Source organism: Eublepharis macularius, chromosome 7 (genome assembly GCF_028583425.1).
Source record: "Eublepharis macularius isolate TG4126 chromosome 7, MPM_Emac_v1.0, whole genome shotgun sequence".
In the NCBI taxonomy this organism is placed as follows: Eukaryota; Metazoa; Chordata; class Lepidosauria; order Squamata; family Eublepharidae; genus Eublepharis; species Eublepharis macularius.
In genome coordinates this window covers 96,629,766-96,656,916 of record NC_072796.1, presented here as the reverse complement: position 1 = coordinate 96,656,916, position 27,151 = coordinate 96,629,766, and the positions used below count along the sequence as shown (strand labels likewise).

General features: G+C 38.1%; 1 protein-coding gene across 4 annotated transcripts in view; it reads left to right on the top strand.

Annotated features, from left to right (window-relative positions):
• Nucleotides 1–27,151, top strand: part of EYA1 (EYA transcriptional coactivator and phosphatase 1) — a 154,113-nt gene that overhangs the window by 105,395 nt on the left and 21,567 nt on the right. For all 4 annotated transcript variants that reach the window (XM_054985002.1, XM_054985001.1, XM_054985000.1 and 1 more), the window contains 4 exons: nt 23,406–23,464; nt 23,655–23,815; nt 23,994–24,108; nt 26,034–26,155. In XM_054985002.1, the coding sequence (XP_054840977.1) occupies nt 23,406–23,464; nt 23,655–23,815; nt 23,994–24,108; nt 26,034–26,155 (457 nt within the window). The remainder of the gene's footprint in view (nt 1–23,405; nt 23,465–23,654; nt 23,816–23,993; nt 24,109–26,033; nt 26,156–27,151) is intronic.

The following is a 27,151-nucleotide window of genomic DNA, read 5'->3' as shown; positions in this document are numbered from 1 at the left end:
AGTTCCTGAATAAACTCTCTTTATTCACTCCTTAATTAGACTCAAGATCATTCCTAAGATATACCATACCCTACACAATCCTCTAGAAATATCTTGGGCCGTTTTCACACTGCTTACTAGAGATGGGCACGAACAGCAATACAAACTAAAAAAACCCACGAACAGCCCAATCAGCTGTTCGCTAACAAGCTGCTCATGAGGCCCCATTCTAAACGAACAGGTGATCGTTGCAAGCCTTGTTCGTTGCTATTTGTTGCTGTTCGTCAGACCAGACAGTCTGGCACCTGCAATCAATTCCTATGGCAACTCAGAGCGGGACCACAAGTGACGCCTGACACAGGTTGGACACTAGTCAGCTTCCCTCAAGTTTTGATGGGAAATGTAGGCATCCTGGTCTTGCAGCTTGACTCTCTGACTGCTGTCCAATGGACTTTTCAACTGTCACTTGTCCAACATTCTGCCAAGCTGCCTACATTTCCCATCAAAACTTGAGGGAAGCTGGCAAGTGTCCAACCTGTGTCAGGCGTCACTTGTGGTCCCGCTCTCAGGCAGGGATTGTCTGAACTCTTTCTGAACTCCTGCTGTTGCCCTGGAAACCCCAATCTAAGCCCAATTTAGCTTGATAGGCAGGTCTTCCTTCTAAGTGTGGACTGGAACTCCGAATTTGTTACAAGAAGAAAAGACCAGGGGGGAGGGGGGTTCCCAGCTCTGGCTTTCAGGGAAAGAAAGCTGCTGTTAGAGAGACAGGGTGAGTGCATTGGAGCTTGAATTTTCTTTGTGTGGTGGGATAGGGATGTACCTCTTCAGGTTCCAGGGCTGCTGCCAGGCTCTGGGGCCAAGCTATTATTTATTATTGGTACCTTTCCTGCTGCCTGCTCAGGTAGGATTTCTGGGAGTGGTGCAGTAGGGATCTACCCCTTCAAGTTCTAGGGCTGCTGCCAGGCTCTGGGACCAAGCTATTATTTATTATTGGTACATTTCCTAATGCCTGCTCAGGTAGGGTTTCTAGGAGTGGTGCAGTAGGGATCTTTCTGGCTGGAGGAGAGCCTGCTGGCCCCCATGAACAACAAACATGTTCATGACAGGATCATGTTCATCAGTGTTCGTTGTTCATTGTTTGTGGATGGCAACGAACAACAAACACTATGTTCGGTTTATGTTCTTTTCATGCCCATGTCTACTGCTTACTGGCCACGGAACATCGTGCCAAGCTCCTGGAATGACAAGAGTCTTCACGGCAGGAAGACGCTGTCGTTCCGGGAGCTTGGCGCGATGTTCTGTGGCTGGTAAGCAGTGTGAAAACAGCCTTGATTTTAGTGGCAAATTGCATGTTTCACAAAATCTTTCGTTTCACAAAATCTCTCAAATTAATACTTGTTATTAAATTTTTGAATTAGACCTAGACATTCTTCAGTTGTTACTTCTGCTTGAATTAATTTTTAGGTGCTGTCCCCACCCTGAAAAAGATTGAGGCACAGCTGTTTCTAACATCTCCCTCAATGAGAACCCAATGTAACCCATTTAGCTTCTCTGTGCAATAAGAATGCCACAGTATTTTTATTGAACGTATTTTAATTACCATTCTACCTGTTTTATATTTTTTCTGTGATCTGCTCTGAGCCTGGTTTTCAGGGAGAATGGAATACAAATATAATAAAATAATAATAAAAATAATATTTCTCTCTAACTTCAGCATTTTTTTACACTTAAAAGCCGAAAAATTCAACAACCTCTCTCGTTATTTTTCTGATTTCGATGGCAAAGAATTTTTGTTTTAATATTCTTAATAATATGTCCCTCAAATTATTTCTTCATTGGTTTTATTGTCAATTTATGTGTGTATTTCTCAAGTTTGTGCTCCTCTTTATTTTCCTGAATTTGCCAAGAGTTCTATGTTTTAAAGAAAATCTGTTTGCCTTTTATAGATTACAGGACTCCACACATGCATTAATGGTGCTGGCATCGTTCTGGATTTGTTTGTACCTTTTATAATCTGGTCTTTTCAAACTGAGTATTACTATGCTGGACTTTCTAGGCATGTTTCCACTAATATGTATGTTGTGTCGGCGTGGGAAATGTTGGGGCATTAGATATTTTAGTACGATCAAGTTATTTGCAGAGCTTATTTAAAACAACAAAGACGGCTGCTATAATTCAGACTTTCAGAATGAATTTGAGATTCAGAGTCTGTACAGGCTTCTTCTGTTTCAGGGGTGCTACAATAAGACTAGTGTTCAATGGTTGATCAAAATTTCATGAGTATAGGAAGAGAATCAGGGAAAGAGAATTCATCCTGTGTCTTTGTCACTATCTCTGTTACTTCCAAGTTAAAGCCACAAACTATCTTTAAAACTGAATCTAAATACATGTCTAAATATGAGAGATGGAGAAAATCTATAATTATGTCAGGGAACTATTTTCTTCTTGCTTTCGATTTTAAAGAAGCGTAGATTAATTGGAGTAGGCTAAAATACATTTTGATGCTATCTCTTAATCAAATATTATTGGACTGGTATTTGAAGAAATTTGTCTCAATTGAATTTTATGCCATTTCTAAGGAAATGTTTGTTGTGACTTCAGGATCTCTACTTTTGCATGTGCTTTAAATTACTAATTTTTTAAAGAATGTTGCTACTCTCCTTACTGTAGTATTAAAAACATGTCTTTTAAAGGTAATGTTAGAATCCTTGTTTGTTGAAACTTATTTTATTTTATTATATTTGTTTTTATTTTTATATTATTTATTATGTTATGCTTATAATTGCTATTGTTGTTTATCTTCATTTATATTCCACCTTTCTCCCCAAAGGGAACCAAAAGGGGCTTGCATTGTTTTCCTCTCCTCCATTTTATTTTTACAACAACCCTGTGAGCTGGGTTAGGCTGAGAGTATGTGGTTGACCCTAATTCGCTTAGCAAGCTTCCATGGCAGAGTGGGGACTTGAACCTTGTTCTCCCAGATCCTAGTCCAACACTCTGTCCACTATACAATACAATTTGGCTTACAATTTTATTAATGCAAATATACTTACCTTAAATCTATCTTGATTTTTTAAAGCAGCTATAGAGAATAATTCTTTGAAAATATATAAATTAAGTTTGTACCTCTGTTCTTATTCTCTTTTGTTATACAGTGCCAATCATTGCTCAAAGAAAATATCCAAATTGGTTTACAACAAAATTTAATTATAACAAGATGAATAAGTTAAACAAGAAATATATTTAATACAGCAAGCATTTAGTTTTAAAACTTTAGAAATTTAGGCACATCAATTAAGCAGCATTTAACACAATCACGTTATTGCCAAGGACACAAAGAAAGTAATAAAATGACATAATCGGCAGAATGGTGAGGCAAAAAATAACATCACAAATTTAAAAGGTTCCGTGAACAACTGGTCATCCATCGATGTGTGCTTATTTTAGAACATAGCTGCATAAAGAACAGGGCCTCAGATGCCAATCTTAGGTGACAAACAGGTTCATACAGAAGAAAATACAGGTTTTTAAAAACAAATTATTTGAAAAGAAAAAAGACAAGAAACATTACAAAAAGAAACATAAATAGAATATATAACAGCACATTCAAGCTACACAATATTGCTCTTCTCCATATCACTTACATATACTCAACATTTTATATTGAATATTACACTCAACATTTTATATTCAGCTTTTTAAAATATTAATTATCCAATTGTTCCGCTTCCATAATATTTTTCCTTAACTTCCAGCCATATAGTCAAAAAGGTCTTTCCATTTTTCCTGAAATTCTAAGATTGATCTGTTATGCATATGGGAAGTTAATTTGGCCATAGACACATATTCATACAGTTTGTTCATCCATTCAGTCACAGCTGGACAAGATTCCGCCTTCCATTTTGTTGCATAAACTACTTTTGCCACAGTCACCATATATTTAAAAAAATGCTGTGTACTTTTGTAATATTACTAGGTAAAATATTTAATAACATATTTTTAGGGTTCAGCATAAAGCAAAACTTTAATATTTGTTGCATCTCTTCATGAATTTTTATCTGATATATTCTGTCCTTATATGTCTGCCACATGATAGAACATTGCATCCGTACATTGACATTTCTAACACCTTCCACTGTAGTCTTTATTTGTTGTTGCAATGACCTTGGGGTGATATACCATCTAAAAAACATTTTATACCAATTCTCTCTTAACATTTGACAGTCTGTAAATTTAATTTCTTTTGTCCATAAGTTTTCCCATTGACTCATAGAGACACTTTCTGCAAAGTTTTGCATCCATTTTATCATACAGTTTTTAACTTGTTCTGATTCTGTGACGTATTGCAGTAGAATTTTATATATTTTTAATAATAAATGCTTTGATTCTCCTCTGATTAGTTCTTCAAACACTGTTTTCTCTCTTAATCATCCACCTTCTTTAGATAACTGTTCTTTTAGTTTGGACATCATTTGATAATACATCAACCATGGGATGTTTTGTCCTTGAGCATGAATTTCTTGCCATGTTTTTATATTTACTTGTTTATCCATCATATATTAATAGTTTACATGATTTATTTTATTTCTTGTAGTAGCATCATAATAGGAATCTATTGGTGATGTCAATGGTGAAGTTGGCTGACTTAATATGTTTCCACATTGGAACCATATTCTTAATAGTCCATCTCTCAAAATATGGGATCAAAATATGGGTACCATCTTGTTTTTTAATAGTTTTTAATGATTTCTTAATCCATAAGTAATTGTGAATTCCTTCCTTGGTATCTGTTGTCTCCAGCTTTATATGTCTTTTGCTCTGATTTATGATCCAATCTGATATTCATATTAATGCAACCGCTTGACGGTACAGTTTGATGTTTAGTACTGCCAACCCAGCTCATCTTTTTTTGTCTTGTAATATTTTAAATTTTATTCTCGGTTTCTTCCCGTTCCATACAAAGTCACTTTCTGTTTTCTGCCACTTCTTTAAAATCTTTTCATTTATATGGATTGGCAACATTTGAAACAAATTAAATTTTGGGTAATATGCTTAATAAGAAAAGATATTTTTAATAGAAAAGACGTTTATAAAGGTTCTGCATTCACGTCAGATTTGGTGTCATCACACTATGTGTATTTTCACTACACCTGCCACTAAATGGATATAACATCCACTATATACATGAACCCATGAAGCTGCCTTATACTAAATCAGATCATTGTTTCATCAAGGTCACTATTGTTGACTCAAATTGGCACTGGCTTTCCAGGGCCTCAGGCAGAGGTCTTTCATATCACCTCCTACCTAGAAGTCGGCACGAACGGAAGTTCATCACGAACCGGGCCAGTTCTTGGTTTGTGAACCAGTGGTTCGTGGGAGCTCATGACTTAAGAACTGTGATGAATTTTAGCCTGGTTCATTTGGTTCATATTTCAGTTCATCACTGCAGACAGCCTAGCACTGATCAATCAGTTTTCTACAGGAAACAATACCGGGAATATACAGTCAAAATTTTTGGATTTTTATAACAATATATTGGTGCAAAATGTGCAAAAGTGCAAAGTGTCAACAATAAATACAATCTATAATAAATACAATCTATAATAAATACAAGGTAACAATTATACAAGGTAACAGTTGTTTGTCCGTGTTTTTGTAATGTTCATAAAGAAACGTCTGGGTGAGAGCTGCAGTAGAGCCTTCTTAGGAATGTAGGCAGACAGTCCCACAGAGGAGGGTGACCACAATCCAAATCAAATGAAAATATTGATGTGCCGACGGGATTATGCTTGCATATTATACCATTCCCGTTTCGTATACACAACTTCTTCCTGGGCACAGTTATTGGATGTACACCTTCCTAATGGTCTTCAATTAGAACAGCTCACCACATGATATTTTCATTACTGGCATGAACCACCATTTCAGTGCAACGGACTGGGTCCGTTGCACTGAAATGGTGGTTCATGCCAGTAATGAAAATATCATGTGGTGAGCTGTTCTAATTGAAGACCATTAGGAAGGTGTACATCCAATAACTGTGCCCAGGAAGAAGTTGTGTATACGAAACGGGAATGGTATAATATGCAAGCATAATCCCGTCGGCACATCAATATTTTCATTTGATTTGGATTGTGGTCACCCTCCTCTGTGGGACTGTCTGCCTACATTCCTAAGAAGGCTCTACTGCAGCTCTCACCCAGACGTTTCTTTATGAACATTACAAAAACACGGACAAACAACTGTTACCTTGTATAATTGTTACCTTGTATTTATTATAGATTGTATTTATTATAGATTGTATTTATTGTTGACACTTTGCACTTTTGCACATTTTGCACCAATATATTGTTATAAAAATCCAAAAATTTTGACTGTATATTCCCGGTATTGTTTCCTGTAGCTTTTGACTATCCGGGGTTTCCCTGCTTTGTTTCAATCAGTTTTCTAGGCAACAGGGGAGGGTGGGCTCTCTGCAGACCTTCTGCTGACCCAGAAGTGACGTTTTCACTAACTGAATGGGTTCACGAACCAGGCAAGTTTGTGGTTCGTGAAATGTGATGAACCATGAACCGTACAGTTTGGAATTTTCCTGGTTCATGCCCATCTCTACTCCTCCTTATCCTTTCAGTTGGAGATGTTGGAGATTAAATCTGGAACTTTTTGAATACCAAGCAGATGCTTTACCACAGAGCCATGGCTAGGATTGCCAGCCTGCTTATCATCAAATAGGGCAATGGGGGATTGCTGGATAGGCAGGAATCCTATGTTTGGGGCTGATTTGGCCCTGCTGAGACCATGTAGCTTCCGATTTTCAATCAGAAATGTGTTATTGGGACTTCCAGAGCATATGCACCATTTTACTCCATGCTCTGGTGGTTCCAGGCCTGCCTCCCCCTCTGTGTCCCCTACCAGCCAGGGGGCTGGCATCCCTAGCCATGGTCTCTCCTACAGTGGCACTTGCAATTAGATGCGACAGTTACTCTGGAGAGGAAACATATAGGGCTATCAATACATTCACTGAATGTGAATTCCATAATTTAATTACTTGTTGAGTGAAAGGTCTGTGCTGAAAATTAATGAGTTAAACTTAAAGAATGCAGTTATTGGCTACCAATTTTTGGAACTCTCTTGAAACTTTCAAAATGATAAACAGCAATTTATGTATTATATTTGTATCCCATTGTTTCTTCAGATAGCTCAGAACAGGTTTTATGCTATAATCAGTGAACTGTAAATCAGACATTCTTCTTTCTGATACGTTTTAAAAATATTTCAACTGTTTTCTCCTCCTTAGATTTGTTAAAATTCTAAATTTACCTAATTTGTTCAGGATTTTCAGGCTCTGATTTTTCAGTTCTCATCAGAATCCTTTCCACTGACAGAAAGCTTGTTGACTTGTGGCACCCAGCAGTGAACAGTTATACCATTAATTTCTGATAATTTTATAGTTGAAGTAAGACACCTAGAAAAGATTGCTTAACTGAGATACCTGTTCTTCCTTCACTATGAATGTACATGTTTTCCTTATTGTCTAAATGCAATGATTAAAGTTTAGATTCAGAGCCTCTAGAAATAAAACTTTTGATCCAAAACTGTTGTATAATTAAACTTCTGCCTGTTTTTCATTGCAAAATAATGTAAAATGCAATTTTCAGCTTACAATCAATAAAATTATGTTAAGGCTTGCATTAAGGCTGCTGTGAGTGAATAGCAAGTTCTGATTCGTAGAGCAAAAGAAATAATTTAAGCAATTGAAGCCTTGGTTCCTAAAGCAGAAGAATTAATGTAAACAAGGCGTAAAAGAATAAAAGATTTCCTGAGCTCACTGTTTTTCTCCTAGTGTCTGGCAGCAATCTTGCAATAAAAAGACTGATTTTATTGGAATGTAGTTCTTCACAGCATGACTACACTTGATGTCAGTATGAGAAATTCTTTTGTACTAGATTGACTCAGCAGGACTAGCAGATATGAATAAAAGGTGATAGAACCTGTAGAGTACATTGGCAAGTGGCAAAGACACATTAGTGAATGTAAGGTAATGAATAACTCATTGGAAAGGAATAAATTAAAAAGGTATAAAAATCAAAGATAAAGTGCCAGGAATCTGTTTTTGAAATAACCTTCAAAAACTTAAAAACCACTTGGATAACCCTCAAAAACTACTTGGATTTCCGTATTTCTTTGGACAGAGGAGTGCATATTTGAGAAATCAAACAACCTAAAATCTGTGTAATCACATCTGAACTGTAATGTATTTTCAATCCTAGCTGGAATGAAGAGACAGACACAGGCTTGGAAGTAAAGGGCCTTTTATTAATGCAACATTAAACATAACCACGGCAAGGGCCACATAGGCAGTACAGGTCAAGCCATGAGGTCAGCCCTGGACCGCCACCTTGACTTGTTTGGGAAAGCCCCAAAGCCCTGGGTGTAGGCCATCCTTGTAATGGCTGTAACACGGCCAGCCAGGCAAATGGATCCTCCATCAAGCTCCTGACACCCCAGCCGTACAGCATGAGGGAAGGACCTGCCCTTGGGGATCCCCACAGACATCTGCCCATGCTATGGTAGCCATCACAAGCATACCGCACTGCTGGCAGACTCTGATTCCCCACCCATGGGGAAGTGCCACTAGGTGCTCACTGTTCCGCTCCCTATTCCCCAACACTCTTCTGCCTCTGCAAGGGCCAAGCCTCTGCTTAGGCCCTCGTGCCCCACAGGTGGCTTAAAGCCAACCGAATCTCTTGCCGCAGGTCATCAAGAAAGATCTTGTTGTCCTCTGTTGACAGGTGTACGCTGTTGGTGGGCAAATTCAGCCCTAATGCTGGGATGTGGTAAGTAAATTCCCAAGCCTTCCCCCAAGGGTTTCTTGATAGTGATTAGCCTTACGACAGGCCCCTTCAATTGCCTGTGGATCCAAGGCCTCCCACCGTACTCGCCTTTGCAGCATTTCAGACCAAAATATAAGCATACCCAGCCATCGGCTGCTTATAACCCAGAGGTCTTCAGCTACCTGCAGTGACAGGGCCTTTCCCTGCACTAACCCCAAGTCATTACCACCGAGGTGGATGACCAAAATATGTGGGGGAGGACCCGTCCTTCCCCTAAACAAAAGTGGCAGTAGGCCCAGTCATCTAAGGCCGCACCATCCCTGCCACCCGCCCGTGGCCACAGCCCTCAGGCCCAGCTGGGATTCAGTAGGCATTCTCCTGGCTTGGTAGGCTGCCCAGAACACCATGCTGTGTCCACAAATCAAGATCCTTCTCTTCCCTTGGCATGACATGGCACCTAGGAAAAGAGTGATTAGTATGGCTATTTTAAACTGAGGCAAGGGGCGGATGTAGGTACAAAACGCACCTGACCTCCACCTGCCCACACATTGTATTGCCCGGTGAGGATACCCCAAAGCTGCTGCTGTAGAGGTAGCCCCAATCCTAATGGAATGGGTGCCAAATTTGATTCTGGACAAACCAATATTCTTAAGAGCCCTCTCTGTAACCGCCCCAAACTGATACTTAGTTAATGGGAGCCGATCCTCAAGGCAGAACAACATGCCCTGGCCTTCTTTATGGAGCTCCACATACTCTCTGAGGGCCTGTCAGCCAATGACCCACCATGCCCCCTCAGCCTGCCTGCTGAGGGGGAAATGATGGGATGACAGCGAGTGGGAAAAAACTATATTAAAATCATGTTAGCAGACAGGAATAGGGAAATGACACTCCAAGTGGCAAAATATGGCTGGATGGCCATTAATAGGAGGAAATCTTGGCTTAGTGCGCAGAATCCTAGATAAGTATTGTTATAATTTGATAATATAAGGTAATTTGAATTTTGGGTATTTATATTATGTAAATTTTAGTAACCTACAATTTTAATGATTGCCTGGATATTTTAAGTTTATATTGTTGCCAAATATGCTTTTAGGACTGATTAATTTTATAAGTAAATTTTTAAAGGTGGTAACTTGTGGAAATATGTACCTTTTAAATATTTATTTTAAAATGGTCTGTGTCTCGCTGATGTGCAATCGTGTAATTTTTAATTAATATTGAGAATGTGATGGCCTCTGGCTAATAAACTTTGTTCTGGTTGTTGAGTGGGATATCCCTGTGTGGATTTTGTGCTCCCTGGGGGTGAGGATGCCCTGATAGCCGCCCCCCCCCCGCCCCCGAGCTGGGAATGCACCTGCTGTGCTTTATTCCCAAGATCTCATAAGGGGATACCCTTTCTGGGGAGACTGGGCTCGCAGGCCCTGTTTCCCCGCAAAAAGAACCAAACCCAGTGCCCAAACTGCCAAACCAAAGTTGTGACGAGAAAGGCAGCTACAGACAATATCTCCCAAGACCCTCTGCCATGCAACCACATTCCCCGAGCCCCAAGAGTAGCCAGACTGAGAAAATCCTACTGGAAGCAGAAGATCCAAGGGAGGGCTGAGTTGGTCTTTGTCAGGCACAAGCCAAGTGATGATGGGGCATGGCCAACTTCTCCTTAAAAGCCCTGGTGATGGAACTGCCCCTCAAGTCCATTGCCTAACCCTGCCCCCGAGCAGCCCAGCTGGCCTGCTCTGATTTTCTAGCTGGGCATTTTGAAAAGATAATGTTGGACGCTCCTGCAGGGATTGCTGGAATCATGAAGATGGCAGCCTCTGTCCCCCCTGCAGGCTGTAACTGGGCCACCCAGGTGAGTCTAGGGGCCTGTATTTGCAGACTCAGCACTGATGAGTGGGGAGGGGTTTGGGGCATGGTGACAAAATACAGAGCACAACGTTTAGCTGGAGTTAAAGGAGGCCACAACTTTATCGGTTTACAGCTTGTAAAGCATTGGCAGTGCATAGGGGTTGGATTCAAGCATCAGCTGATCTGCCTGACAGCCAATGACCCACCACATCCCCTCAGCCCACCTGTTGAGGGGGGAATCATGGAATGACAGTGAGCAGGATACCATGTGTGGATTCCCTGCCACCCGGGAGAAAGAACGCCCTGGCAGCCCCCAAGCTGGGTATGTACCTGCCATGCCTCACTCCTAAAATCACATAAGGGGATCCCCTTCCTGGGGAAACAGGGCTTGCAGGCCCTGTCTGTTACCAGAAGACTCTTTTATTGCTGTGTCGTGTATGATAGATTAAGGAATGCAGAAATGATGCAGTATCGAAATAAGTTCTCAGTGGAGAGTGATGGAAAGTGTCAATTTATAGCCTACTTATGGCAGGGAGGGGCAGAATTCTTTTCAGAGATGTGAGAAAGTTCCACATTTCCCCTGCTTACAGTGCCACAAAAACTTGCCCAGTGCAAGTTTTAGAGTAGGTTATTTGCATATTTTCTTCTCTCCTTTCCCCTTTCTATCTTTTTAATTTTTTCTTCCTTTTTTGGTTTTATCTTTTTTACATTTATTTATTTTTATTAATCTGTCCATTTTTAAATAATAATGTGAATCTCTGAATATTTTAAATTGTGAGTTGTGTTTATTTTTTATGTACAAGATGTAGTTTTCTTATAGCGAATAGTAAAAGAACTCTAGTTAATGATTACTGTCTATAGACATTAACAAATTTGTTAGAATCTATCCATTTTTATCTCATCCTTGTTCCAAGGAACTTATGGTAGTGTCCATAGTTCTCCCCCTCCTCCCCGCTTTTAACTTCATAACAAACCTCTGGTGAGGGTTGGGCTGAATGAGGGTGTCTATCCTAAAATTACCCAAAAAGCTTCTTGGCTTGTTATGGCTCGACTCTTATTGGTGTATATCCATCACTTGGCTTGACTCTTATTGGTGTATATGCATCACTTGGCTTGACTCTTATTGGTGTATATCCATCACTGTTCAGTCTCAGAAGGAAACTTACAGCTTGAACTAGGAGGTTATTGTAGGCCTGTATTGTTCTGAGTCTGTAAAATAACTCACATAGTGAAAATGCATTTATTTATTTTATTTATCTATGTCATTTATAGTCCGCCTTTCTCACTGAGACTCAAGGCTTATTACTCAGTGTGAGATTAGTACAGTCAATTTCAAGGACATTTCCATAAACAATGCCATAGGGCATATAAACACAATTTTACAAAGACATGGCATTAGTAAGAATCCAATACATGGAGTATTCATGTTTTATTGAAACTACAGTATCAAAAATAAATTCCTGATATATTAAAAAAATTTAGATGCATAGTCAAAATTTATATATGTAATACAAAAATTTGTACAGAGTTATGTTACCTGATAAAAGAACCTGAACCAAACTCTGTATCTATAGGAAATGTGTCTTTGTCTTCAGTTACTGAGAAAAATCACAGCCTTTTATAAATAATAGGGCAGGCCTTTTTATCTAATTTGATTTCCAGGGCTCTGCAATGTAGCACTAATATTTGCTTGACAAGTATTGCTGTAGTTATTTCTTTTATGTGAGCGCAGTCTATGAATGTACATTCCATAAATTTTAAATGGAAGCTTTTTTAAACTCTTCAAGGTCAGTTTTAATTCCTTGACTGTTAATCCACAAATTGTCAAATGCAATGAAATGGATTTCAAGAGCTCTCTTTGTTCTCTATATCTCATGCCTGTCCCACAGGTAATATGCACCTTTCTGTGCCTTTTGCACAGAATAATTATTGTGGGAAAGTGGAGGAAATGTTCAGGTCACAAAGTGCAGTCTTTGCACCCTAGACAGGGATGACAGATTCTGCCAATTATGCGCCAGTATTGAGAACCTGCGAACCATAGTCTCTCTTTTTTCACATGGATTTATGTTGTGTGTTTACAGGAATTTTGTGATGATGGGTTAGGCAGTTCACAGAAGCACTTAAGCTTTTTATTATCCCTAGCTGAAAGGCAGCCGCCTCTACAGGTCTTTAAACCAGACAAAGGAAGTACAATGGGGAAAAAATTGGAACGACTTTTTAAACATAAATATGCTAATTTTTGAACATTGATTTTGTATTAAAGTTAATAAAAGCTGAAGATTTAAACACAACACATAGTAACAATCACTGTGTTTGATGAGCAGGAATGGACGTGAGGTTCCCTGACTGTACACAAGCAGATCTTCGTGCTGACTCCCCCACCCCTTGCTCACTGATCTTATCTTCTCTAAGGAATTACTATATCCTATTGATCCTTGTACTTAGCTATCTTTAGTACATCCTGCCAGCCAGCAAGAGGCAAGACGGACTGTAACTCCTTAGAGATAACCTTCTTGACTGTGGCATGCACCTATGAAAGTTCACCATGTTACAATAATCCAGTTAGTTTCTGAAGTGTTAGGAAAATTAGTTTGTAGCTGCATGGGTACATACAGTCAACAGAAATAACCACTTTGTACTTGGTGGTTGGTTTAGAACTTTAGGGGTTTAGGGGTTAGGGTATAAAGTCTAGTGAAATTTTACTTGTAGTCAACCAAATGTTTGCCCAAAGTACAATTTGGTGCAATTTTCATCCTTTCTAAGTTGATTTGTTTACAGAATGCAAAATAAGCATGTGAGGGCATCACAAATTTTTCATTTCAGAATTGCAGCAACATAGAATAAGCTTCCTCCTAAATCCTAAAATGACAGTGTGATAGTCCTCCAAGCCATTCCAGGTACAATATCTCATACATAAAAAAGAGGATGGGAGTGCTGATTGGAAGTGGTTTGCTGCATGAAGATAACCAGGCTATAGTTTATGATTTTTTTAAAAAAAGTTCTTAATGAGTACTTCAGTGCTGGTTTTGCAACACAGGGAACTTACAGCCCCAAAGTAAATTCTTTATGGTAAATTAAATAGGTAACGGTTTTCTGAACCTTTTCAATTTTTTTTTGTAAGGTACATGGAGAAAAAGTAGAAAGGGGGTACCTAAATTGTTGCTCTTTAGTTACACAATCTCTGTAGATATTAATTTAATTAAAACATAGATATTTTAGAGTCATATAAGATTTATAATAATGACCACAAAAACTGAGATAATGCCATTTTAAATACAAAATGTTGGATCCCCAAATATTAGCTGAATAAAAAGCCAGTCTAATACAGGTAACTCTGCTATAACAATCCAAACTATTTATTATGCTTTATCACTTACAATATTTTCATTTATAGTACTTGCTTTTCTGCATGCTTTTCTGAATAGTTGTGTATGCAATGTTGGAAAAAATAACATCTCCACAACAGAAAAACAGTCTTGAAGAAAGTACCCTTCCTGTGTATAATACAGTAGTTGAGCATGTCAGAGAGCCCCCGCTCCAGTACTTTTGTGGTAATTATGATTCGGTACACAAAGGCTCTGACGTATGTGCTTGATTTTCTTTTTTTTTAAATTAATGAGCAAGGTCTTTTCTAAGCATGCACTAAGAAAATCCCAGGTGCACATTACTACTTCTTTTCAAAGTTGTGTGCAAGAAACTTCTACTGATGTAGAGTTCTGATACTAATATCCATAAAAATTGATTTTTGTTTCATTAAAATAAAAGAGTGCACTGAAAGTTATCTAATTCAAATAGTTTTTGGTGTATTGCTATTACTACTACTACAATTATAGCTGTTGCTTTTTATGGCACTTCACAGAGTGACATAAACCTCTAAGGAGCTTACAATCTAATTTTGACAATAGGGAAGATGATAAAGGTAGAAAATAGAATGTGAGCTAATAGAAGTTATACAAATTTAAGTTTTGTTTCAGTTGGAGATTATTAAGTGTACAGTTTAAGTTTATTATTATTAATGTTGTTATTGGTCACTTCTACTAGTTTATGACTATATATAAAAGATTCAATATGGAAATTTGTATTTTTCTAGAACAAAATGAAATGCATATTCCAAACCTATTCTTGTAACTGAGGGGATCTTTTCCATGTATATGTATGTATTTAAGTTTGCAGCTTTAACATCTTGTTCTCACACATACTTGGACCAAATTTCTCTACTGTCAGTAGAGTGAGAGAAAACGAAGCAGTGAGGATAATTGCATAGTGACAGATATGAGAGGAACAGAGAATCCAGTGATCATTTCCTGTGAGTTGGCCATCGTCCAGCAAGTCTCAAAGGACACCCTGATGTAAAGGCTAAAGGAAAAGGGCTAGTTCTGAAGAAGTTTTTTTTCTCAGCTCATTTTACTTTGTAAAGAAAATCACTGAAACAATTAGTTGACAGCATGGTGTTGGTTTTCTCACGGTAAATTAGGAAGATTAAGCAAACATGGAAGTGCATTTTAACTATAATCAGCAGATTTGGTGCCGTGGCCTGTAGTGCTTAAGCATTCTCAGAGGATATGTTTATAATGTTATTCACATTGTTCCTTTTCATTATGTGCAACCTTGTCCAAAGCATTTATAAGTACTATTCATTCAGACTACAGAATGACTTGGTTTTACTTTTTGAATTTTTGAAGCATACATTACATCACTACAGCTGACATACTTTTGACAAAATTGAGAACAGCAGTTGATACAGCTTTGTTCCTTTGATTTTCCTAAAGTTTCCTGAATAATAAAATCTATTTTATATTATCATGGCGCTTGAATACCTAGAAAAGTATAAAATATTATAGTATCTGCCTTGCTTTAAAGTTTATATAGGAACTTTGGCATGGCTACTAATTTCTGCTTGGTGTTTAGCTTTTGCCTAAAGTAAATACAGATCTGAGTATTTTACTTTAATTAGTTAAAAACAAGAGTTGCAAACTTATCTCTGCAACTTATTCATTAAACTTTCCCAACTTGGCTGTTATCCGCATTAAGCTATAAGAGGAAGGAACGTTGTGAAAAATATTGGCTGTTTGTAACTGTGAGTAGAAAAGTATCGTCAAGGAAGACCTACTTGCCGAGGCATATATCAGTGGACGTCACAATTCTGTTATAAGGGAAAGAGCAACCATTCGCCATCCATTTACCCACTTTTGTTGGGAAACATTAGTCACTGGTGCCGTTCTCATCACTCTCAGAGAAACTGCAGGCAGAATCCATCTCCTTCTTCTTGCCTGCCCTCTTTTCATTTTGTGAGAGGCTGTTGTTCTTTATTCTCTCCAATCTGTTCTCTAGAAAATCAAGAGGCCTGTTCAAATGGCCACAGCACAATGTTTACTTGCATAAGAGTTCTGTAATGATTTCAGAGGTATCTATGTTGATTTGTCATAGCAAAATAAAACAGAAGTCTATTGGCACCTTAAAGCAGTGCTTTTTTTCTAAAAAAATGTTTAGGGGTACTCTCAGTTTGACTCAAGAAAATCACCATTTTATAGTTCAAATCAGAAAAAACAAATGCAGTCAGTGGACAAAATTACCAAGAACATGCATTACCTCATATTACACAGCTCACAATAACTTTCATCAGTAAAACACCATGCTGCTTCACAGATTAAACACTCGCTTCCATCTGTGAGTCAGGAAACACCGTGAAAGGAAATGACGTCAGAAGACTGTCGGTGATGAGAATTATGGGTATCAATATGCCAACCAAGCCCCTCTATAGTGACACGTGCGCACAACCAAAGAGTTTCGATATAGACAAACTCTTTGCACTCTTTGCGCAGAATGTACACAAATACACACATTGGTCACCACCATCAAGGGTAGCAACAAGACTGACCAATCACCGTGCTAGATTCCAAGTACCAGAGCTCCAAGTGGCTTAGAGGAGACTTGTTTGTATTTGTCTGCACCCTAACGATCACCGATTATGCCAGCGATCTCGGTGGCATGTTCGATGCTCAAAGATGTTCCATTTTTTGTAAGATGAACAGCACTTCTAGTGAATTTAAATATAACTAAACATCTTTGTTGCCAACATACGCTACATAAAACTTAACAAATCACATAAATATCCAGAATACATTTGGAGTTGGTTTAGCAGGAATTCCAACATTTTAAAATTTTTACTTTCTCCCGTTAGATTCACAAAATGTTTAGGGGTACATGTACCCCTCCATGCCCCCAGAAAAAAGCACTGCCTTAAAGACTAATAACATTTATTTCAATACAAGCTTTTGTGAATCACTGGTCATTTCTTCAGATAAATCTAGCCTTGTTTATAGAACAATTCCAATGGAAATTGATGATTTTTTCCTGAGCCATGTGAAATTCTGGATACGGTAGCTTCATTTGAAGGGGGGGAGGTTGATATATAGTGAATCAATTTGAAGGGGGTGATATATGGTGGGTTCTGCCTAAAGCAAGGAAGTTTGATTAGTTTGTTTTTTTCAAAACTTAAATCTAGTTCTACATTTTTAATGCTTGTTCTTCTGTGGCTAATATAAGTCCTTATATCTGTTTTTTCAATAATCCCTTGTGTTAGCCGTTTCCCATTGTTACTCTTGTCAACTTTACCCTCAGTATTTTTAATGTATTGAACATGCAATGGTTTGCTCTGCCATGCCTCCATGCAGTTCTTTCAATATTTCTTTCCTAAAGTAATATTTTGTACTCTTAATGTTAATTATTCCTTCTTTACCTCATCTAGCATATGCTCTTTCTTGTTCTTGACGTAATCATTCAGAACTCTAGTTCAGCTTGTGTTCAATCTACAATTTCAGCTCAGTATTGATTCACTGGGATTGCCCAGGTATTTATAGCAGGAATTATGTTCCTGCCATTTAATTTGAGTATTTTGGACCCTTTTTATTTATTCAGCACAAGTTTTCTTTTTCACTGTTGTATCATCATCATCATCATCACCATCTTACGTCATAGCAGGATATAAATCAAATGTATAATAACAACAACAACAACAACAAAGTGATTGAGAGAGCAGTAGTTGATCAATTCCAGGTCTTCTTGGATAACTCTGGTGCCTTTCCACCTTTTCAGTCTGGATACAGACCAGGCTATGGGACAGAGACAGCTCTGGTGGCTTAATTTAATGATCTCCACATGCACATAGCCAAAGGTCATGCTTCTTTGTTGCTCCTCATGGATCTATCTGCAGCTTTCATTACAGTAGACAATACCATCTTGTTGAGAAATTTAGAGGCAAAAGTGGGGATCAAGGGATGTGCCTTGAACTGGTATAAATCATTTACCATGGAGCAGACTCAAAAGATTCCTAGTAGGGACCAACTATCTGAGGATTATCTTGTGGGGTTCGACAGGGCACAGTCTTATTCCCCGTTTTATTCAATCTCTATGTAAAGCCTCATTTAGGAAACCTCATTCATTGCTATGGAATTGGATGAAATCAATATGCAAATGACACCCAGCTCTATATCTCACTATCTGAATCATCACAGCTATTATCAGAAATTAGGAGGAACATGAATATTACATCCATTCTGCAGCCACTCCGTTGGCTACCTATCAGTCACTGGGCTCAATTCAAAGTATTGACTATCGTATACAAAACTCTTCACAGTCTTGGCGTGGCATATCTACAAGACTACCTTTTTCCCACCACAGCAGCTTTGCTCATCTGAATAGGGCCTTTTGCAGGTGCTACCTTGCACATGGGCAAAATCAACAGCTGCCCGTACATGAGTGGCCTCCACTTTATGGAATGGCCTACCTGAAGAGGTCAGGAAATATCCCAATCTCCTGACTTTCTGCAAACTATGAAATTGAATTATTTAAAAGGGCTTTTTTACTTAGATAGGGGGACTGTGATATAATGAAGTGGTCTCAAAGAGATGCATTATTAAAGGGGCAGGGAGTGACTATAGACTTTACTACTATTGCTGTAAGTATGGCCATAATGGATAGATCCTACGCTGTTTAATATGTCAATCTTAACATTGCTTACACTCTGATTCAGCATTTCTTCAGCTCTGTATTGGATTTCTACTAGTTTTCAATATTTGTAAATATATATATGTATATATATATACACACACACACATACCTCGTTATATGTGTATTGAAACGTCTTTGAATTTTACTGACCCACGCTGTGTAATCTACCTTGGGTCTCAGTGACAAAAGCGAACTGTAAATAAATCTTAAATTAATGTTTTAAAAAACAAATGATTACATGTTAAAGAAACAATGTAATAAAACCAGTATTGTATACAGGGCCGGCTCCAGTGTCACTGGCACCTGAGGCAGCTTAATGCTGCCTCTGTGCACATGCACGCACGTGTGCACACACACCGGACTGCATGATGACATCACTGCGTGTGACATCACATGGGCTGGCATGTGCACGGGGGCTTTCCAGCCCTCCCGTTCAGTTGCTCTGCAGGCCAGGCGCAGCCGGCCGCCCTGGCCGCCAGCTGCGCCTGGCCCATGAGCAACTGAACGGAATGGCTGCCCACTCAGCTGCCCCATGCTGCCGCTGCCAGCATGTGCTCCTGGCTGGCGGTGGCGGCGGCAGCTCCATGGTGCGCTCCCCTGCCCCCGGGCCGGTGCCCCTCCAGCACCTTAGCACCCTGAGGTGCCGGCCTCAATGGGCGGGGTGGCCCTGATTGTATATCCAATAAACTGGGCAATATGAGGAGAAAGAAAGAAAAAAACCTGCCAACCTTTTTCAGAGAAAATTAAAATACAGCCCTAGAATACTTTTATTTAAATATGCCCCACTAAACATTATAAAATGCTCTTCTGAACAGTTCTATTTTATACATTCTATGGAATGATAGAAGTGTGGCTACCTTTTTCACCTCATTCCATCAGGTGGAAGCAACCAGATAATGCTACAGGGAGCTGTTGCAAGGTGGCACCTTCAGAAGGCTTTGTTCAGAACAGCAATTTTAAGTCATTTAAGTGTTTCTTTGGATACTCAGATTCTTCAATATATGCAATCTGAATATAATCAGGGGGAAAAGATATTTGATTTATCTTATTAAACTATTTTAACTTGTTATGAATAAGGTAAAACACACATGTGATTAGATGTGATACAAATACAACATTGATTTTTTTACATTTTTATTCCTCTTCCTCCAAAGAGTTCAGGACAGTATGTCTAGAAAGTTGTTCTTCATATCCAGTTGCAGTTCTTAACTTTAAAAAAATAATGCTTTAAGATTTTCTGACAGCATATGTTATAAGTAAATAAAAGCTTTTCAAAAGTATACTGATAGAGAGGTGAGGTTGGCTGACTGTCAGTCATATTACTAATAATAAGAATAAAATCCCAGTTGTACCCATTCAACAAATTAAGGTTTTCAGAACTTAAGTCTTGTAAACCTGTTGACACTTAATTAAACCTAACCAAGATACTGAACAATGCATCAAATGCTTCCTTCAGCTTAGTAACAAAAATCCCCCAAAGCCAAAAACAAACACAGGATGTTTAAAGAATAGATAGAATAGATTCATTAACAGTTAGGGGATAATTGGATTCTGTCAGTTGAATTTGTTGTTTAATGATTTATCTTTTCCCAGGCTTTAAAGAGTTTTTTCGTCTCCAATATCCAGGAATTACCCATAAGGCTTTTGCTGTTTTCCATGCCTTTTAAATTAGGAGTTTCTAAAAGTGTTCTTTTTGTTTACTTTTTCATTGTATCTACTCCTCCTCCTTCCTCTGAACTGGTTTTGGTGATACTTTTCTTTTTCTCTTTTGTTCACATCATGATCTGTCTATCTCTGTGGTTCCTTCCCCGCATAGGTCTTTCCCATATTCCTTCTCTAGTTATCACAATCCTGAAAACAGAGATCTTCTAATCCACCTCGCTTGTCTTTTTCTCCTCAACACTTGAAATAGCATTAAAGAACATAAAATATTTTCACCTAAAAGGTAGTAAACATTGGGATACATTTTATTGCTGGTCAAGTTGGTGTTCTTTGCTATACTTCAGAGAATGTATTCCTCTCTAATGAGGCCTGTGCAGTTAGTTTTTAGAACAAAGACTAGATGACCTAGGTTCAAGTCCAGTTACAATATCCATGGGTGGCTCTAGACAAATCATTAGTATTTCAGAATCTTGTTACAGTGTATATAAAGGGATAACTGTTGTTTACTTTGCTTTCCATTATGAGTATAAATGAGATTATATTTGTATTTTAAACTTAATCTGTAGTAGTAGTAGTAGTAGTAGTAGTAGTAGTAGTAGTAGTAGTAGTAGTATGTGCATTTGAAGGATATGAAGTGCTGTCAAGTCACAGCCAACTTATGGCAACCCCATAGGATTTTCAAGGCAAGAGATATTCAGAGGTGATTTGCCATTGCCTACCTCTGCATAATGACCCTGGATGTCCTTGATAGTCTCCCATCCAAGTAGTAACAAGGGCCAACCCCACTTTGCATCTGAGGTCTAACAAGATTAGGCTAGCCTGGGCCATCTAGGTCAGGGCATTCATAGTAATAATAATTAGTAAATTGAAGAAATAAATTAAATAGTGGCTATTTTCAAAAGGCAGATCTTATTATTATGTGTGAATTCACAGAAAAGCCACATTTTTTCCTTCTGTTTAAAAGCTTTTTCTGTTTTTCTCATTCATCGGGTAGCTGATTCGGTTATAATGGATGGGGATTGTTCTGTTCTTGAACATTTTATTCTTGCCTTTCCTCCTGTGACTTGGATAAGGCTGACTTTTTCTACAAACAGAAGTGATTTCTGTCTACAGAGAGCAACCTTTGTGTTTACCTCCTACTGCAGCTCAACCCTCCCCCCCACTCACCTTTGCTGCTGCTGCTGAGAGACAAGGTGACCCTCGGGAACCACCTGAGGAAGGAGTTGCAGGTCTGCAGTGAGCAAGGAGAATCAGCAAAAATTATCCCTTAGTCTATGGAAATCCTTAGTCTATGGAAATCCATCTAGTTTTTTCACAGTTAAAATTAATATTATTGAATTAATCCCCGCAACTGTCAGCATTAATGTTTCTCTGTTTTAAGAAGATGAAGAAATGACTTACCTACTTTCACACTTAGATATGTAAAGAAAGTGTTGTATAACAGAATATGTACTAAGGTTGTATCTATGTGAGTTAAGGCACATAATGCTACATCTGCTAATTTAGTCCCTTTTGAATGCTTACATTCATGTTAGTTCATTATGTTTATCTACTTATATAAAAGGTTTGTTCAGCAGAGACTGCATAGCATAAGACCCAGGATTTTACCATGGACAAGAATTTCTGTGGTGCTTTTTTTTTTTCGTTGTTTACTTCTCATTTAGGATTTAGCAGGATATAAAATTTATGTTTAAGAAGGAAAAATCCAGGGAGTAGCTTAAATGGGACAAAAACAAACTTCTACTCATATAACTTTTAAAACAATTATTTTTACATTTATTTTCATTTAACTCTATGCCATAGAGCTATATCCTTCAAGAAAAATTTACATCAAACAATAGTAATTCATTTTCTTTTCTCACTCCCATCCAGCACTTTGGTGCCAGTGCTACATTCAGCTTGTGGTATGATTTCACAAGGCAATCTGTGTTTAAAAGACTCACAGCCATCATGTGAGGCCACATAGACTTTTTTTTCTTATCTAAGGTTGTTGACCTCAGGAGACCAGGCTAAGGTTATGAGGTCAAAGTCTTTTCCTCCTTGGAGCTTGCTGCTTGCTGGGAGAAGGTTGGCTGGAAAATAGATGTTTTAGAAGAGGGGTTAAGGGTCACAATTTTAATTCTGTTAGGGAACAGCTGTTTTGAGTTTCTTTCCACTTATGTCTCTCCCCCCTCCCTCACAAGCCCATGGAGAGAAAGAAATTTGTTCAGGGGTAACCAGAAACATGAAAATATGTGGCTTCGGTGTTTTGGTGCTTTAAAAAATGTATCATCTTTAGTATTTGTCTTCACATTAGGAGATGGCTTAAATAGGTAATGTTTTAGATCTTGGAATCGAATTAAACTGCCATTTTGGAAGTCTGGTTGCTTGACAAATGTCAAGCACTAATAATAACTGATGTTCTGCTTCTCAATATTGAAGCAAATAATGTAGTCATTTGACAATTTTCAAAAAGATAAACCTAAATAAGAGGTTTCTAGGAGAGTAAAAAATAATATAGTCCAGGTTTTTAACATGCTTCTGTACTCTGGGCTTGCTATTATCATGCATTAAGATGAATCCGGAGGGGGGGGGAGTAGGAAGGAGAGTAGCTTGCAGCCCTCAAATTAATAGAGGGAAAGTAACAGATTTTGTCTGCATGACTCTGAAAGATTGGCCTCAGGCTGTGTTGGTGTGTGGCTCAACAGCAATCAGAGGTCATAATTTCATTGGTGGTTAGCATCAGGTTTAATTTTTCTATTATGTTGCATTTACCAAAATGTCTGGTTTTAGTTATGCACATACACTGTCTGAAAGAGCTCGAAGTAACTTGATGTCTGAAGGTATCTGAAAAGGGACAAGAGTATATATAGAACACACAAGCTAATTGTTTTTAACTCCCTTTCTCTGCAAACATGAAAATCTGTTTTTTCACAATAGTATCTAATGACAAGTTTCTCTGTTACAGCAATATAAAAATAGAATATATGTACTGATATATTTTAAATAAATAAATCCCTGATGACATGAATGTTTGTTGAATTACAGTTGACAAATAAAAATAAATAGAATGACAACTTTCATTCATTGCAGGAGTGTGACCAAGTTCACATTGATGACGTTTCATCAGATGACAATGGCCAAGACTTAAGGTAAGCCTAAACTGATTCAAATATCACTGGTATTGCAAACTCTCTCTAGATAAATGATTTTTTAAAGAAAAAAATAATTCTAAGACAAGCTTGTCCTTCTGTCTTTGCAATTCAACTAAACTCCCACAATAATCTTCTTGGCTGGTACATTCTGTTGATACACATTTTTAATTTCTTACACCTAAATCAGCACCTATAACTTTGGAACAGATGGCTTCCCTGCAGCAGCCACCAGTGCTAATTTATGCCTAGCAACAGGTGTGCGTGGAGGAGTGGACTGGATGAGAAAACTGGCCTTCCGTTACAGACGAGTAAAAGAAATCTACAACACCTACAAAAATAATGTTGGAGGCAAGTGTCTATCATACCAACTCCTCTATAATGGCAGTATCATTTCTTTCTGAACCTTTTCACTGTGACTGTGTTTACCCTGCTGTTTAGAGCTACATGATCTGCAGAGTCATAAGATCTTAGTAAGTGATCTTAACTCAGCTGCAAACACCTCAGTGCTTGCTCTTTTTCTTCACAGGTCTTCTGGGTCCAGCAAAGAGAGAAGCTTGGTTGCAACTTAGAGCAGAAATTGAAGCCCTTACAGATTCTTGGTTGACACTTGCACTGAAAGCACTCACATTAATTCATTCAAGGTAGGTAGAGATAAATTAAGGTGGCAATACAGATAAACATCAAATACAAAGCAGGATACTTCATAAATAGTGTTTTAATCCTTCCTGATCTACCTTGGTTCCTTAATAATAACATACTTTGTAAACCTCTCTGAATGAGTATTGTTGTTGTTGTCGTCGTCGTCATCATCATCATCATCATCACATTTATAGTCCACCCTCCCCACAAGCGCGCTCAAGGCGGATTACAGCATACAAATAAATACAATATATAAAAAAGTAAAATCACAGAATCACAAGATCCAAGTTGTCCTGAATAGTGATATATAAATCGAATGTTGTTGTTGTTAAAACTTGTGCTTGTGGTTAATGCACTATGTATTGCTGGAAATAGTTATTTTTTTGTAAATCATAGCCCTTTGAAATATGGCAATTACACTTGGATAATCTAACAGATTCATTTTTCTATTTTTATGTAGTGGCATTGAGTGCATTCAGATATCACTAACAAACCATAAAATCCATGGTTTGATTGTGAATGTATTTGATTGTGATGAGCCTCAGAAATCCTCAGTCTTAAACCTGGTTTGGAATCCTTGTCAAATGTTATGAAAATTTGTGATTAGTTCTAAACCAGGAAGATCTCAGTGTCAAGTACAAAGGGAAGAGCCAAATAACTTCCTGTTTCTTTCTCATTGTGAATAAATTATGATTCGTTCATGATATCTGAATGTTACCATTGTCTTACAGATGTGTAATAGTGGTTGCATTTTAACCTCTTGAAAAGCTTTGTCTCTTCCAGGCTAAAGAAAGTAGAAAGTGAAAAAGATTAACATAACATTATTAGACAGATATGGGAAATACAAAAATTGATTCCTGATTCTTGCAAAAATGGCTTTAGTATAGCATGTGAATTAGATTTGAAGTGGGTATTCAATTCCACTCCCTTCTTAACCTTTTTGTCTTCTTTTTTCTACATTTTTCATCACCTTCCATCCCAAACACTGTTTCTTAAACCAGACCTGCTCCTTAGCTGTCATCATGTTGTCTCGCAGTAGTGTTTACAGTCCATGAAACAACCTATAACTTTTTGGACGTAAAAGGCCAAGATTAAAGATGTATACAGCTGCACTGTTTTTTCCCTGACTGAAAACTCTGTAATGAGATGTAATGTAATGTGTGTGTAAAAAGTAGCAGGGATAATAGAAAAAAATAGGTGCAGTCTGTGATTTGACTTGTCACCTGAGTAACTTATTATTCACCCCAGGCTAGCAGCAGAATAAACTGCAAGTTTGCTTAATAGGGTTGCCAGGTCCCCTGACCCCCTCCCCCCAGGCGGGAGGTCAGAGGTTCAGCACCTACATTTTTGGCTCCCTCTTGCGCGCATGGCCCCAGCCCATGCAATAGCATCACTTCTGGGAAGTGACATCATTGTGTGGGTCATGTGCCATCCTGGGAGCACTCCTGAGCTCTACAGGGGGTTGAATTGGGCCAGAATCAGGGCTGAATTGGACCCAAATTGGCTTGAATCCAGCTGCTGCAGAGTGCAAGAGCACTAGCACACTCCGCAGTGGCCCAATTCAAGTCAAATCCAGCTGAATCAGGTCCAAATCCAACTGCTGCTGGGAGACACGTTTCCCCCCACCGGCCATATAAATGGGGGTGGGGGTGGACAGTGGGAGCGGGGGACTCCCCCCCCCAGTGGGGGACTAGCGTCCCTATTGCTTAAGTTATGATGCTGCTTTTACAACACCAAAGTTCTAGAGGTGGCTTCTCATACTATCACCAACCCCAGAACAAAGATGTGCATTGGGCAGCTGTTAAAATACCATTTTCCATCCTATAAGCTTGTTCTCCATAATTTGTGCAGATTGCCTTTCCATTCCTATCCCAGGTTTTGAAACTGAGGTTTCTGGATTTATTGAGGAATCTCAATTTTTTTCCAGGACAAATTGTGTGAATATTCTAGTGACGACTACTCAGCTTATTCCAGCTCTTGCAAAAGTCTTGCTATATGGCTTAGGTGTGGTATTTCCAATTGAAAATATTTACAGTGCAACTAAAATAGGTGAGTTATTTTTACAGTGAGCACAAGTATTACTTGAGGTTGTAATTGCAGATGAGAAGTGAAATTCCTGAGGTATCTTTTTTCTTTTTTTTAAATAAAATTTTATTGGTGAGTGGAAAAACAAAAGAAAATTGTCCAAATTTAACACATATAATCCCATTTTTTCCCCTTACTTTGTCCCCCACCCTTTTCCTCCCCCCTCCCTATTGATTTCCAACAGCTTTCCAACCCTTAACCCTTCTTATTACTTAAATCTATTTCATTTATATTTTCCTAACAACTTTGAATCATAATATCTCTTACTCTAAGCACATTCTTATTCTTTTACATAAACTCTATCAAACATACTATCAATATAGTATATCTCATATCAATATAACATAACAATATAGTATAATATATAGCAGGGATCACACTGTCTCTTACTTTAAACTTATTCTATTTCTTTTCTTTTAGGCATATACTCCATCAAAGACACTATCAATATAGTATATATTATAGTAATATATTATATATATATTGTATGCTATGCCACCAATGTAGCACAGCACACAACACCATATAGCATAACCACATAATATGTTATAATGTAAAGTCTGATCCACTAACCCATTATTTTATGTTATATATCATATATAGTATACCTCATTGAGATATCTATTTACCCCTTCTCATTATCTCATATATTCAATGTAAAATTCCCTTAAATATTATATTAGCTTAGATTATAATTACATTCCCCCTAAATGGTAATATCCCTTCTCTCTTCTCATTGCAACATTGTTTTTTTTTAAAAGTTCAAACTGCCACAGTTCTCCTTTGACATCCCACTTTTTTTCCAAAAATTGTTTCAATTTCCCCCAATCAACAATATATTGTCCTAGGTCAAGATCTTTAAGTTTCCTTGTCATTTTATCCATTTCTGCCATGTACAGCAATTTATAAATCCAGTCTTCTACAGTTGGTATTTCTTGTGTCTTCCATTTCTGTGCATAC